The 16,086-nt window shown below is 37.1% G+C and overlaps 1 protein-coding gene across 1 annotated transcript in view; it reads left to right on the top strand.

Annotated features, from left to right (window-relative positions):
• The window catches only part of LOC118841655 (ATP-binding cassette sub-family A member 3-like), a 253,568-nt gene that overhangs the window by 231,688 nt on the left and 5,794 nt on the right, over positions 1 to 16,086 (top strand). Inside the window, exons 24-26 of the mRNA XM_036749234.1 lie at positions 3,815 to 4,002; positions 8,863 to 9,033; positions 9,467 to 9,657. Of these exons, the coding sequence (XP_036605129.1) occupies positions 3,815 to 4,002; positions 8,863 to 9,033; positions 9,467 to 9,657 (550 nt within the window). The remainder of the gene's footprint in view (positions 1 to 3,814; positions 4,003 to 8,862; positions 9,034 to 9,466; positions 9,658 to 16,086) is intronic.

Genomic DNA, 16,086 nt, shown 5'->3' with positions numbered 1-16,086 from the left:
GATTTTAAAAACCAAATTAGAGAGGTAAAGAAAAATGGAAAAAATCACTGATGAGAACAAATCTTTGAAAAAGTAAAATTGGTCAAATAGATAAGAGGGTACAAAACGTAACTGGAGAAAACAACTCCTTGAAAAGCAAAATTGGCCAAATGGAAAAGCAAACTGAAGAAAATGATACATTAAAAATTATAATTGGGTGAGTAGAAGCTAATGACTCTATGAGGCATCAAGAATCAGTCAAACAAAATCAAAAGAATGAAAAAATAGAAGAAAATGTAAAATATCTCATTGGAAAAACAACTGACCTGGAAAATAAACCCAAGAGAGATAATTTAAGAATCATTGGTCTGCCAAAAAGCCATGATGAAAAAAATATCCTGGACAGTATCTTCCAAGAAATCATCAAGGAAAACTGCCCCAAGGTCCTAGAACCAGAAAGTAAAATAGTCATTAAAAGAATCTACCCATCACCCCCTGAAAGAGATCCCAAAGTAAAAACACCAAGGAATATTGTAGCCAAATTCCAGAATTATGAGGTCAAGGAGAAAATACTATAAGCAGCCAGAAAGAAACAATTCAAATGTTGCACAACTACAATCAGCATCACACATGACCTTGCACCTTCTATATTAAAAGATTGACAGGATTGGAATATGATATTCTAAAAGGCAAAGGAGCATGGACTACAAGACTACAACCAAGAATCAACTACCCAGCAAAACTGAGCATAATTTTGCAGGCAAGTAGGTAGACATTCAAAGAAATAAGGGAATTCCGGACCTTCCTGATGAAAAGGCCAGAGCTCAATGGAAAATTTGATCTTCAAATACAAAACCCAAGAGAAACATAAAAAGGTAAATGAGGGAAAAAACTGTTATTCAATAAGGGCAAATTGTTTACATCCTTATATAGGATTATATTTTATATATGTTATGTATATATATATATGTATATGTATAACCAATATTGAGAATGGTACAGTTATGACAATTAAAAGGAATATACATAGACTGAGGGTGTCAATGTACAGTAACTGATGTGATGATAAAAAAACAGAATTAAGGGGTACAAAGTAATTATTGTGGGAGAAGAGGTAAGGGGGAGGTATAAAAGGTTAAATTACATCACATCAAGAGGAACAAAAACATATTATAGTAGAGGGAAAGAAGGGAGTGAGAAGAGCAGTGTTTCAGCTTTACTCATCGATTTTGGTTCAAGGAGGGAATAACATACTCTGATAACTATAGAAATCAAACTTGTCCTACAGGCAGTAGGAGGAGAAAGGGGGCAGGAAAGGGGAGTTGGTTAGAAGGGAAGGAAGAAGTAGCAAAGGGAAAAGGGTAAGATAAGGGAGGGGTGTCGATAGGGAAGGAAAATTGAGGAAAGCAGTGGTCAAAAGCAAAACTCTTTTGAGGAGTGGAAGGGAGAAGGGAGAAATAAAAACATCAATGGGGGGTGGGAAACAGGATGGAGAAAAAGACAAAGATACTAATCATAAATGTGAATGTGAATGTGCATGGGATGAACTCTTCTGTAAAATGGAGGCAGAATGGATTATAAGCCATAAGCATACAATATGTTGCTTACAAGAAACACATTTGAAACAAGGGGGTACACACAGGGTAAAGGTAAAATTCTAGAGCAGATAAAAAATAAATAAAAATAACAGACCAAAAAACCAATAGGCAATTAGGAAACCAAACTCTTGCTTTTTTGCAGATGATGTGAAGGTATACTTAGAGAACTCAAGAGAATCAACTATAAAACAAATAGAAACAATGAACAACTTTAGCAAAGTTGCAGGTTTTTGAAAAGGACATAAATCATCAGCATTTCTATGTTACCAACAGAATTCTGCAGGAAGAGACAGAAAGTAAAATTCCATTTAAAATAACTACAGACAGTATAAAATACTTGGGAGTCTATCTGCCAAGGAACTATATCAACTACCTACCAGGAACTATATAAACACAGCAACAAAATACTTTTCACACAAGTAAAGACAGATCTAAACAATTGGAAAAATATTAATTGTTCATGAGGAGACTAAGCTAATATAATAAACATGACAATACTACCTAAACTAATTTACTTATTCAGTGCTGTACAAATCATACTACCAAAGAATTATTTTATCATGCTAATAAAAAGTAATAGCAAACTTCAGCTAGAGAAACAAAAGATCAAGGGAATTAGTGCAGGGTGGTAGGGAGTGGGGAGATCTCAAATTATAGTACAAAGCAGTAATCGTCAAAATAATCTAGTACTGGTTAACAAACAGAGTAGTTGATCAGTGGAATAGATTAATTACACAATATACAGAAGTAAATGACCAAAGTAAACTAGTGTTTGATCAACCCAATTGTTTGGAGCAAGAACTCACTATTTGACAAAAAACTAGAAAACAGTCTGGCAGAAATTAAGTATAGACCAATATCTCACACCATATACCAAGATAAGCTCAAAATGGGTACATGATTTAGATGTAAAGGGTGATATCATAAGCAAGTTAGGGAAGCGCGGAAAAAAATTGACTTATCAGATCTATGGATAGGGGAAGAATTAATGACTAAGCAAGAGACAGAGATGATCAAGGGAGGTAAAATACATAAATGATTACATTAAATTTAAAAGATTTAGATCATAACCAATGTAGAAGGAAAGCAGAAAATTGTGGGTAAATTGTGCCTCAGATTTCTCTGATAAAGGTCTCATTTCTCGAATATATAGGGAACTGACCCAAATTTATAAAAACAAGAGCAATTCATCAATTGATAAATGGTCAAAGGAGATGAGCAATCAGTTTTCAAAAGAAGAAATCAAAGCTATCAATAGTCATATGTAAAAAATGTTCTAAATCACTAATAATTAGAGAAATGCAAATTAAAATAAGTCTTCAGTACCAGATTGACTAATATGACAGGAAAGGAAAATGACAAATGCTAGAAGAAATGTGGGTTAAACAGGTGCACTAATGCACCATTGGTACAAGTATGAACTGGTCTAGCCATTCCAGAGAATAATTTAGAGCTACATCCAAAGGGATGGAATACTGTGCATACTTGTTTACCTGGCGATACTATTACTAGGTCTATATCCCAAATAGATAAGAGATAAAGGGAAAGGACCCATACATACAAAAATACGCATAGCAGCTCTTTTCATGATGGCAAATAATTGGAAACTGAGGAATACCTATCAATTGAGGAATGAACAAGTTGTGGTGTATGTTTGTGATGGAATACTATTATGCTGTAAGAAATGATGAAAGAGATAGTTTCAGAAAAATCTCGGAACACTTATAAGAACTGATGCAAAGTAAAGTGAGAGGACCAGGAAAACAATGTGCACAGTAAACACAGTATTGTAAAAACAATCAACTGTGAAAGATTTAACTACTCTGATCAAGATAGGATTTCATGGTGAGAAAAGCTATCCACTTCCTGGAAGACTGCAAGTTCTTTGACAATAAGGAATGAAGTGGTGGTTTATTTTTTACACATGTATCTTCTAGAATAATTCTCTGTCCCTAGAAAGTGCTCAGTAATCACTCAGTTGAACTGTATCCTAATGGGAATACCTATACTACCCAACCATTTCAATGGGCTATGTATGAGCTGAAAACATAGCCCTGGTAGCAAAGTATAAGGCTGGTGGGGGCACAATGTTAGCCTGACTAGGGAAAGACTTGGGAAGTTGACATTTTATGTCCTCAGCCTTATCTGTTTTTGTTTTAGCATGAACAATGTGGTTTTCTCATTTAGCCCAGGCCTACAACTTGGATTTACTGCCTGAGACTATCCTTTCATTTCAGGTGAGAAAGATAATTGGCTACTGTCCACAATTCAGTGCTCTCCTGGATCATATGACAGGGAGGGAGATGTTAATGATGTATGCTCGGCTCCGAGGAATCCCTGAGTCTCATATCCAACGTTATGCGGACCAAATTCTTCGGATGTTACTAATGGAGGCACATTCAGACAAGATCACAAAGACCTATAGGTGAGACTTTTTCCAGGCACTCTTTTCCAAGAAATTTCCCCTTTGAAGGAAAATAGTCCTCATCTGAAGGACCCTTACCAAGTAATTTGAGATATTACGACCTTAGCCGTGTAATCCATGAGGGTATCCTTCCCCTGGACCGTGTGGTAACACTTTGGCTATTGAGGGATACAGAAAGACATTGAAGATTAGTTAAGAAATCATATCCTGGATGTTTTCTAACTTTCTAGTCCTCTTTTACCTTACCACCCCACCCCCACTCCATGTACTCAGCAATCCAATGACACCAGTCTCCTTGCTATTTTTCACCTGACACACCATTTCCTAATTCCAAGCATTTTCACTGGTTGTCCCCCTTGCCTGAAATGCCCTCACTTTTCATCTATCTCAGAACTTCTCTGACTTCCTTCAGGTCCCAACTAAAATTCTACCTTCTACGACAAACCTTTCCACATCCATTTTAATACTAGGGTGTTCCCTCTACAATGATCTCCACTGTATCCAATGTCTGTAACTTGTTTGCACTTGTCTCCCTTTTAGACAGTGAGGTCTTTGAGGGCAAGGACTCTTTTTTGCCTTTCTGTGTATCTCCATCACTTGGCATAGTACCTGGCACATAGTAGATGCTTAATACAAGCTTGTTGATTTGACTTGAAATACCAACATGAGATGACAACTTAGGACTCAGCACTCTGATTCCCAAAACATTTTAGTCACAAAGTTTCATTCACATGCTCTTACAAAGTTCATAGTTGATGAGGATAATAGACAGATGCCAAAATTACATTTCTGAAACACAGGTTAGATCATGTTGCCCCTATATTCCATAAATTCTAGTGGTTCCTTATTACCTCTAGGATTAAATATAAATTCATCTGTCTGGCTTTTAAAGTTCTTTACAACCTCAACTTCACCTGTCTTTCCAGTCTTCTTATACATTACTCTCCTTTACATCTTCTACCATCCAGCTGTACTAGTCTACTTATCATTCCATGTATATGAGAGTCTCTCTTCCATATCCATCTCTTTGCTCTACCCCTTCACCTCCATCTTTTAAAATCCCTTGCTTTCTTCAACACTCAGCTAACATACAACCTTCTTTAATAGGCTTTTTCCCTCAGCTACAAATTTATCTCCTTTAAGATTAACTTGTATTTGCTTTGTGTATGTGTGTGCCTGTTTTGCATATAGCCAAAAATGTACATGTTGTCTCCTCACTTAGATTGTAAACTATTTATGCTTTTTCTTTGTATCTCCTATGTTTAACACAGTGCCTGACACATAGTAAGTGCTTAAAGAATGGTTGTGGATTGACTGAAAAACTGATTGAATAGCCAGTTCAGGGAATATTACAGCAGAGGTATTACAGAAAGTACACAGCTTCAGTTGAAATTTCTCTGTAATGCCTTGGTTCTATTTGCCTGATTCTTTTAGATGCTATAAGAGGAATTTATGCACCTTTGCATACGAAAATTTTCTCTTGATTTCTTTATTGTCTTTTCTTATCATCTTGGTATCATGGTAATTCCCTGGACCTCTTTCCCAATGATATTTTGGTGCTGACTCTAGACTTTACTTATCAGATCAGTAACTTCCTTTTTCTCATTTAATAGTAATTTTTTTTACAATTACATGTAAAGATAGTTTTCATCATTCACTTTTATAAGATTTTGGGTTCCTAATTTTTTCTCCTTCGCTCTTCTCCCCCCTCCCCAAGATGGCATACAATCTGATATAGGCTATACATGTATGATCATATTAATCATATTTCCATATTAGTCATGTTGTGAAAGATGAATCAGAACAAAAGGAAAAACCACAAGAAAGAAAAAAACAAAAAAAGTGAAAATAGTATCCTTCGATCTGCATTCCGACTCCACAGTTCTTTCTCTGGATGTGGATAGCATATTCCATCATGAGTCTTCTGGAATTGTCTTGGATCATTGTATTGCTGAGAAGACCTAAGTCTATCATAGTTGACCATGTACAGTTTTGCCTTTAGTACGTGCAATGTTCTCCTGATTCTGATCACTTCACTCAGCATCAATTCATGTAAGTCTTTCCAGATTTTTCTGAAATCCACTTTCTCATCATTTCTTATCATACAATAGTATTCCATTCATATGCTACAACTTGTTCAGTCATTCTCCAATGGATGGGCATCCCCTCAATTTCCAATTCTTTGCCACTACAAAAAGAGCTGTTATAGTTTTGCACTTGTGGGTCGTTTTCCCTTTTTATGATCTCTTTGAGATATAGACCTAGTAGTAGTATTTCTAGATCAAAGGGTGTGCACAGTTTTATAGCCCTTTGAGCATAGTTTGAAATTGCTCTCCATAATGGTTGGATCAGTTCACAACTCTACTAACAATGCATTAGTGTCCCAATTTTCCCACATCCTCTCCAACATTTATCATTTTCCTTTTCTGTCACAGTAGCAGATATGATTTGTGTGGGGGTGGTGCCTCAGAGTTATTTTAATTTTCATTTCTCTAATCAATAGTGCAGATCAGTAACTTTCCATGTTTTTTGTGTATATTTGATGTTAGTAAATTATCCTTGACAGTTTTTTTTAGCAGTTCACTTCTGGGTTGTTGCCTATACATATGCTTTTTATACACTCTCATATTTTCTTAATGATTCCAAATACTCCTGTAATATAAGTCAAATTTCAACATCTATAACACTACGAAGGTAATGGGCAGGTTACAACATGTAATACAGAAGAAAATATGAAGAATGTTATCAAAGAAATGAATGATCAGAAAAGATTGACTGATATAATGAACAGCTGACGTTCCACTAATATCCTCACAATTTCAAGAGAAATGGATGAAGGCCTCGAGCATGTTAAGCGTTGTTCCTGTAGTTGACTTATAGGAAGAAATGAGCAAGAGTCACACAAAATGGGCAAGTATAATCTATATCATTGAGAGGAACATCATGGATCCATTGGAGCTGTTGAGTATAGTAGTATCTTAAGTTATTTTAATTTGCCATTCCAACCTGAACTACTTAAACCAGCTATTGATAGAAGAACAAAACAAAACAAAACAAAATGGATAAATAACAGACGTTGATATTAACTATTGTAATTTCCTTTGGAAGTTTACCTATTATCAAGCAATTGCCATAGTAAATAGGCCAAAAGAGCAAAGCAACTGCCTTAGACAGCAAACATTTGATTTCTTTACCAGTTTATTAGAAAGAGTAGCCAAAGGTAATACTGATACAGAATATAAACTCACTTGCCAAATCTTACGGAAGAAGAATATGAGGCAGTACTGCCTTATAAAATAAATATAAAGAAAAGAATAAGGCAGTATCATCTTATAAAACATAAAGAACTAAAGAAAGGAAAATGATTTTACAGAAAACTTGGTGTAATACATGATTAATTGCCAAATCATGCTGAAAACATTGAAGGATGAAATGGGTAAATAACAATAAGTGAAAAAAAGAGAAATGATCAGCAAAAATTTCAGTAACAAACTATTTTCCCTGTCAATGAGAGTGGAGCTTCCATATTTGGATTTTTGCATCACAGTCTCTGATAGGCTGTATGAGGAAGTAGAAATGACACTAAAGAAAACAAAAGGAAGAATAGCACCTGTGCCAGAACAACTAGACACAGAAGAGGTCCATACTGAAGGTATCACAGTTTGGGGAGCACCAAGATATTGGTTCATAAGAAATCTGCAAGAGGGGAGACTACCCAACAATTAGAAAATATTACAGACATATTTACTTTAAAAATTAAGAAAGTATTGATGATAATGTGGGGGGAAACACATAGCTTAAAATTCAGAGCTCAAGTCAGAAGAGTTATTTAGTAACAAGAAGCTATGGGAGGAAATTCAAAAGGGAGAATTCCTCTAAAATAAGCAATTTAGAAGGATTTTATATACTGAGAAAAACAACTTATTTTTTTTACCCTCAAGTTGTTTGCAGCTGGCCTTTCAAGCAGAGCAGGGCAGTTTGTTTTTTCCATAGTCTTTTATAACTTCTAACTCAGCTTTGTTTTCTGCTGCACCCACCTTTGCTGCCCCTCTCTAATAGTGGTAGTTTTTCTTAGTAATAGCCACATCCCAAGGTCATTAAATGTATGAACAAGTATAATAAATAATCCAATATAGTGACCTCTGTCCATTACCATTTCCCCAGTAATGGTCACATTGATTTAAAGCCATTGACAGCTTTGGCTATGTGCTAAGATTAAGCTTCTTAAGAGAACAATCATAACTTTGACCACAGTTAGTACCTCCAGTTTTTAAAGGCCAGTGATGAAGCAACACTTTGCTGAGAAGTAACTTCAGAAATGGAGTTTTTCCTCCAGAAGCAACTACAATAAAATTGCCTTGCTGCTTCATGATTGTCCTCTGACTCTCATGTGGATGTTTTATTGGTACTTGCACCAGCATATCAGTAGTTGGTGTAAGACCAGGAGCTTGGCAGGCCTAGAGTATTATGCCCATCATCTGGAAGCACCTCAGGAAGCCCCAGAAGCTATGATTTCTCATATGCTCAGTACTTAGCACAGTGCCTAGCACATAATAAATGTTTTAAAGTGTTTATTGACAATCTAAATGTCTACATAGCCAAGCTATACATATAGTGTCAAAGATATTGTTTCCAGGGTCATGTACAAAATAAGGCTCACTTCTTGACATTTCAAATGAAAATGTCGACAAACAAAAAGGGTAGATTGGAGTTTGCTGCTTTTGTTAGATTTACATCAAATCATGCCTGGATACTGTGTCCCTTGGGACTTTGGAAAGAATTCCTTGTGAATTACTGCCATTTACAATCTTGTCTTTCTATTTTCCCTTCCCTTGCCTTTTTGCTTTTGTCTTACTGAAGTGGTGGCACTAAACAGAAGCTAAGCAACGCTATTGCCCTAATTGGATTTCCTTCAGTCATCTTCCTCGATGAACCATCCACTGGCATGGATCCTGTGGCCCGACGTCTACTCTGGGATGTGATAACACGAACTCGTGAATCTGGGAAAGCCATTGTCCTGAGCTCCCATAGGTGTGGACCAGTCCCTTGCTCAGGGTCTCATAGGAGCTGTGGTGGAGACAATGGTTACTTGATTAGGACCAGAAATATGGGCTGATGACCTTCCTGGAGTCCTTATGCTCACCAGGAGAAAGAACTTTCTAATTCTGACAGAGGGAATATATGAGATTACTTAGATATGGGTCACTGGGGTGTGGTCTCTAGAACTTAGAACAGAGGGAATCTGGGGAGAAGTTCCCATGGCAAATTTAGACATCTGGCCCTTCCTTTCAGTGCTAAACCCACTGATCCTGAAAGCAACTGTTTTGTAGTCATGATCCTGGCCCTGGGTACTTGCAATACCAAGACTGGCCTCTCCAGAGATAGAACATAACCTCTGCCTATGTCTGGGTCCCAGGCTTCCCATGGAATGGAGATCTACCCTTGATCTTTTTTGTCTCCCCAGCATGGAGGAATGTGAGGTGCTGTGCACCAGACTAGCCATCATGGCGAATGGGAAGCTACAGTGCCTAGGCAGTCCTCAATATCTCAAGAACAAGTTTAGCAAGGGATATACTCTAATGGCCAAGATCAAGAGAGAGAGTATGGAGACTGAGCTGGAATATTTCAAGAAATATATCATGGTGACCTTCCCAGGTACTATAGATTGCACTCAAACTTTCTCTGTGGGGACTCTGGAGATAGATGTTTTCCCAAAAATTCCTTAGCCCTAATTGTACTGAAAAAGAAGAAGGGGTACGTGGCCTATCATCTCTAACCAATTGTAATGTTACCTTACCTTTGGGAATTGGACTAGAATTAAATTCTTGAAAATAATTATTGATTAATCATGAGCTGAATAACTATGGCTAAATGTTAAGGTTTCTGCTAGCATCTGCCACACAAATGCTGACCCCCCTGCTTCTTCAGCAGTGCATTCAAGTAAGGTAAAGAACCAACAGGTATGGAGTACAAAACAAAATGGATGACTACTCCTATACCTAACCTCTCAATATTCTCCCATCTCACATCTCAGTGCATGTGGTAGAATACCACATTCATGCACAGCTAGTTCATATGTGACCATCCTAGAAACATAAAGAAGGGAGGATAGTAGATCTGTCCACAACTGTGACTTCCTGTGTCGCTCTAGGAAGCCACTGTAGTCCTTACTTTGCCAGGCTGCGAAAAATCTCTCTATAGAGCCAATGGTGATCCTGAAAGTGAAGTTACTGGTAGCATTCCAGTTTCCTCTAATACATAACTGTCTTCTCTAAGCTCTGTTTATATGTTAGAGAGCCAAAGAAAAAAACAACCAGTTTCAACCCCTAAATTCAAGACTATTAATTAGCAATTAAGTCACATGGCCTGTTTTAGCTATTTTTAAATGCCCTAAGTTTATAGGATCATAGATTTAGAGCTGAAAAGAGACCTAGATATCTAGAGATCTTGTCCAAGCTCCTAATTTAATACATGAGGGAATTGCGGTCTGATGGAGTAACTTGCAGGAGAGGGGCAGTTCCCCAGCAAGGAGAGATACCATATGAACAAAAAGTCTTTTGACCTCAGATCCAGAATATCAATGATAATTCCCTTTCATGGGGAAGAATGGGATGTGATCTTCATTATTCAGGTCAGAAGAAGAATAATTCCTAGAGATTTTATTTCTTTTCTTGTAAATATCAAAGCAAATAATACTGCTAATTCTTTATTTTATTTTTTTAAATCACATGATGCTTACACATTTATAATCTATATCAAATTGCTTACCATCTTAGTGAGAGGATGGGGGGAGGGAAGGAGAAACTTTGGAACTCAAAAATTTTTTTAAATGAATGTTAAAAATTGTCTTTACATATAATTAGGAAAAAAATGAAATATATTAAAAATCACGTGAACATAGTATTAGGTAGTCTATTTTTATTTTTTTATTTTTCAAAAATTTTTTTATTTAATTTATTTAATATATTTAGTTTTCAGCATTGATTTTCACAAGAGTTTGAATTACAAATTTTCTCCACATTTCTACCCTCCAGCCCACTCCAAGATGGCATATGTTCTGGTTGTTCCATTCCCCAGTCAGCCCTCCCTTCTGTCACCCCACTCCCCTCCCATCCCTGTTTCCCTTACTTTCTTGTAGGACAAGATAAATTTCTATGCCCCATTGCCTGTGTATCTTATTTCCTAGTTGCATGCAAAACTTTTTTTGTACATCTGGTTTTTTTGTTGTTTTTTTTGTGGCTCTTATTTTTTTTTAATTCATTTAATATATTTAGTTTTCAGCATTGATTTTCACAAGAGTTTGAATTACAAATTTTCTCCCCATTTCTACCCTCCCACCCACTCCAAGATGGCGTATATACTGGTTGCCCTGCTCCCCAGTCAGCCCTCCCTTCTGTCACCCCACTCCCCTCCCAACCCCTTTTCCCTTCCTTTTTTGTAGGGAAAGATAAATTTCTACACCCCATTGCCTGTGTATCTTATTTTCTAGTTGCATGCAAAAACTTTTTTTTGTTTTTGAACATCTGTTTTTAAAACTTTGAGTTCCAAATTCTCTCCCCTCTTCTCTTCCCACCCACCCTCCCTAAGAAGTCAAGCAATTCAACATAGGCCACATGTGTATCATTATGTGTAACCCTTCCACAATACTCATGTTGTGAAAGACTACCTATATTTTGCTCCTTCCCAACACATCCCCCTTTATTGAATTTTCTCCCTTGACCCTGTCCCCTTTCGAAAGTGTTTGTTTTTGATTACCTCCACCCCCATTTGCCCTCCCCTTCATCATCCCCCCCTTTTATAAATCTTCTTCCCTCTTCTGTCCTGTGGGGTAAGATACCCAATTGAGTATGTATGGTATTCCCTCCTCAAGCCAAATCTGATAAGAGCAAGATTCACTCATTCCCCCCTCACCTACCCTCTCCCCTCCTCCCACAGAACTGCTTCCTCTTGCCACCTTTATGAGAGATAATCCACCCCATTCTTTCTCTCCCTATCTCCCTCTCTCAATATATTCCTCTCACATCCCTTAATTTGATTTTATTTCTTTTAGATATCTTCCCTTCATCTTCAACTCACCCTGTGTCCACTCTGTCTCTCTGTCTCTCTGTCTCTGTCTCTGTCTCTCTCTGTCTCTCTCTCTCTCTCTCTCTCTCTATATATATATATATATATATATATATATATATATACCCACACACATACATATATACATACACACTCACATATATATATACACAAACATATATATATATATATATACATATATATATATATGCATATTCCCTTCAGCTACCCTAATACTGAGGTCACATGAATCATACACATCATCTTTCCATGTAGGAATGTAAACAAAACAGTTCAACTTTGTTAAGTCCCTTGCAATTTCTCTTTCTTGTTCTTTTTCTTGACTACCTTTTCTTGCTTCTCTTGATTCTTGTGTTTGAAAGTCAAATTTTCTATTCACCTCTGGTCTTTTCACTGAGAAAGCTTGAAAGCCCTCTATTTTATTGAAAGTCCATATTTTGCCTTGGAGCATGATACTCAGTTTTGCTGGGTAGGTGATTCTAGGTTTTAATCCTAGCTCCATTGACCTCTGGAATATCGTATTCCAAGCCCTTGGATCTCTTAAGGTAGAAGCTGCCAGATCTTGGGTTATTCTGATTGGGTTTCCACAATACTCAAATTGTTTCTTTCTGGCTGCTTGCAGTATTTTCTCCTTGATCTGGGAGCTCTGGAATTTGGCGACAATATTCCTAGGAGGTTTCTTTTTGGAATCTATTTGAGGAGGCGATAGATGGATTCTTTCAATTTCTATTTTGCCCTGTGGCTCTAGAATATCAGAGCAGTTCTCCTTGATAGTTTCTTGAAAGATGATATCTAGGCTCTTTTTTTGATCATGGCTTTCAGGTAGTCCGATAATTTTTAAATTCTCTCTCCTGGATCAATTTTCCAGGTCAGTGGTTTTTCCAATGAGATATTTCACATTGTCTTCCATTTTTTCATTCGTTTGGTTCTGTTTTATAATATCTTGATTTCTCATGAAGTCACTAGCTTCCACTTGCTCCAATCTCATTTTTAAGGTAGTATTTTCTTCAGTGGTCTGTTGGACCTCCTTTTCTATTTGGCTAATTCTGCCTTTCAAGGCATTCTTCTCCTCATTGGCTTTTTGGAGCTCTTTTGCCATTTAAGTTAGTCTATTTTTTAAGGTGTTGTTTTCTTCAGTGTATTTTTCAGTATTTTTTGGGTCTCCTTTAGCAAGGCATTGACTTGTTTTTCATGGTTTTCTCCCATCCTTTTCATTTCCCTTCCCAATTTTTCCTCTACTTCTCTAACTTGCTTTTCCAAATCCTTTTTGAACTCTTCCATGGACTGGGACTACTTCATGTTTTTCTTGGAGACTTCTGTTGTAGGCTCTTTGACTTTGTTAACTTCTTCTGTCTGTATGTTTTGGTCTTCTTTGTCACCAAAGAAAGAATCCAAAGTCTGAGACTGAATCTGGGTGCATTTTCACTGCCTGGCCATATTCCTAACCAACTAATTTGACCCTTGAGTTTTTCAGTGGGGTATGACTGCTTGTAGACTAAAGAGTTCTATGTTCCTAGTTTGGGGGAGATGTGCCAGCTCTGGCACACCAGCACTGCTCCTTCCCCAAGAACCCCCAACCTGGACTGGACTTAGATCTTCAGCAGGCTGTGAACTCCTGCTCTGATCCACCACTTAATTCCTCCCACCAGGTGGGCCTGGGGCTGGAAGCAACAGCAGCTGTAGCTGCCCCACTTCCGCTGCCCCAGGGGTGGTGGCCTAACTGCTAACTCCTTCCACTCCCACAGCTTTTCCCACTAACCTTCTCTGCTGTCTTTGGTGTTTGTGGGTTGAGAAGTCTGGTAACTGCCGCAGCTCACTGATTCAGGGCGCTAGGGCCCGCTCCGCCCAGCTCCTGGTCTGGTTGGTCCATGCTGCTCATGCTCGGTTCTGCTCCTCTCTGCTCCCAGCCCCCAGCTCCCAGCTCCGTGTGGGATAGCCCTCACCCAGAGACCATCCAGGCTGTCCTGGGCTGGAGCCCTGCTTCCCTCTGCTGTTTTATGGGTTCTGCAGTTCTAGAGTTGGTTCAGAGCCATTTTTTATAGGTTTTTGGAGGAACTCGGTGGGCAGCTCACGCTAGTCCCTGCTTTCCAGCTGCCATCTTGGCTCCACCCCCCTCAATTTATTTTTCTAAGACTATTTAAATATTTTATATTTTCTTTTAATCTGGGCATTTATCCATTTCACTGAGATTGCCAATTTTATTGGCATATAATTGGACAAGACAGTTCCTAATAATTGCTTGAATTTCTTCTTCATTGGCAGTGCCTTCATGCTTTTTATTTTTGATACTGGTAATTTAGTTTCTTTCCTTCTTTTTTATTATCAAAGTAACCAAAGATTCATCTACTTTATTGGTGTTTCTTTCATAAAACCAGTTCTTAGTTTTATTAGTTCCATTTTTTACTTTCCAGTTTATCAATCTCTCCTTTGATTAGTTGTCTGAATGGGTTTTTTAAAATTTGTTCTTTTTCTAGGTTTTTTAATTGCATGCCCAAAGCATTGATCTACTATTTCTCTCTTTTACTGATGTAAGCATTTAGAGATATATAATATCCCTTAAGTACTGCTTTGGCCACATTCAACAAATTTTGGTATATTGTGTCATTTTTGTCATGATCTTAATGAAATTACATATTATTTCTATGATTTGTTCTTTGACCCATTTATTATTTAGGATTAGGTTTGTTTCCATCTAGCTTGTAATCAATGACTCCAAGACCCTTTACAGAATGTAATTTTATTGCATTACAATTTAATATTTCCACTTTCCTGTATTTGTGTATAAGGTTTTTATGCCCTAATATATGGTCAGTTTTTTGTGAAAATGCCATCTACAGCTGAGAAAAAGTTATATTTCTTACTATTCCTATTCAGTTTTCTCCAGAGGTCTATCATACCAAACTTTTTAAAATCCTATTTATCTCCTTAAATTCTTTTTTATTTATTTTATGGCTAGATTGATCTAGTTTTGAGAAGGGTAAACTGAGGTCCCCCACTACCATATTTTTACTGTCTTTTCCTCCTGTAATTCATTCAACTTTTCCTTTAAGAATTTGTATGCTATGCCATTTGTTGCATATATATGTTTAGTATTGATATCACTTGTCTATGGTACCTTTTAGTAGAATGCAGTTTCACTGATTATCTCTTTTAATTAGGTTTATTTTTGTTTTTTGCTTTTTCTGAGACCATGATTGCTATTCCTGCCTTTTTATTTCAGCTGAAGCATAATAGATTCTGCTTCCGTCCTTTATTTTAGCTCTGTAAGTGTGTTTCTGGTTCTAGTGTGTTTCTTGTAAGCAATATATTGTTGAATTCTGGTTTTTAATCTATTCTGGTATCCACTTCCATTTTATAGGTGAGTTCATCCCATTCACATTCACAGTTATGATTGCTAAGTGTGAATTTCCCTCCATCATATTTTCTTGTTTCTCTCTCTCTCTCTCTCTCTCTCTCTCTCTCTCTCTCTCTCTCTGTCTCTCTCTCTCTCTCTGTCTCCCTCCCTTGCTCCCTCCCTCTTGTTTTAGATGGAACACTGTACCAAAGTGAATGTGTATATATGTATGTGTATTATATATGTGTGTATTTATATCTTATCTATATGTGCGTATGTATGTATGTGTATATGTCTCTTCCTTTTATGGACAAGTTCATGAATTGCTCGCTTCCCTGTTCTACTATTTTCTCCTTCGTTACAAAAACTATTCCTTATATACCTCTTTTTGTGACATGATTTTCATCATTATTTCTCTTCCTTCCCTCTTCTCCCAAGTGCATCCTTCTTTCTCAGCCTTCCATTTGTCTTTCAAGATTATCCCAACATAACAGATACACATCCATGCTCTCTGTCTAAGTAGACTCCTTCAAACTACCCTACTGATGATAAAGTTCTTAGGTATAATATGTATCATCTTCCTATATAGGAATGTACATAGTTTAATAATGTTAAATTGCTCCTGTTTTCTCATTCAGGTTTATCTTTTTATGGTCCTCTCAAGT

This window comes from Trichosurus vulpecula, chromosome 1 (assembly GCF_011100635.1).
Source record: "Trichosurus vulpecula isolate mTriVul1 chromosome 1, mTriVul1.pri, whole genome shotgun sequence".
Lineage (NCBI taxonomy): Eukaryota > Metazoa > Chordata > Mammalia > Diprotodontia > Phalangeridae > Trichosurus > Trichosurus vulpecula.
This window is presented reverse-complemented; position numbering and strand designations above follow the sequence as displayed.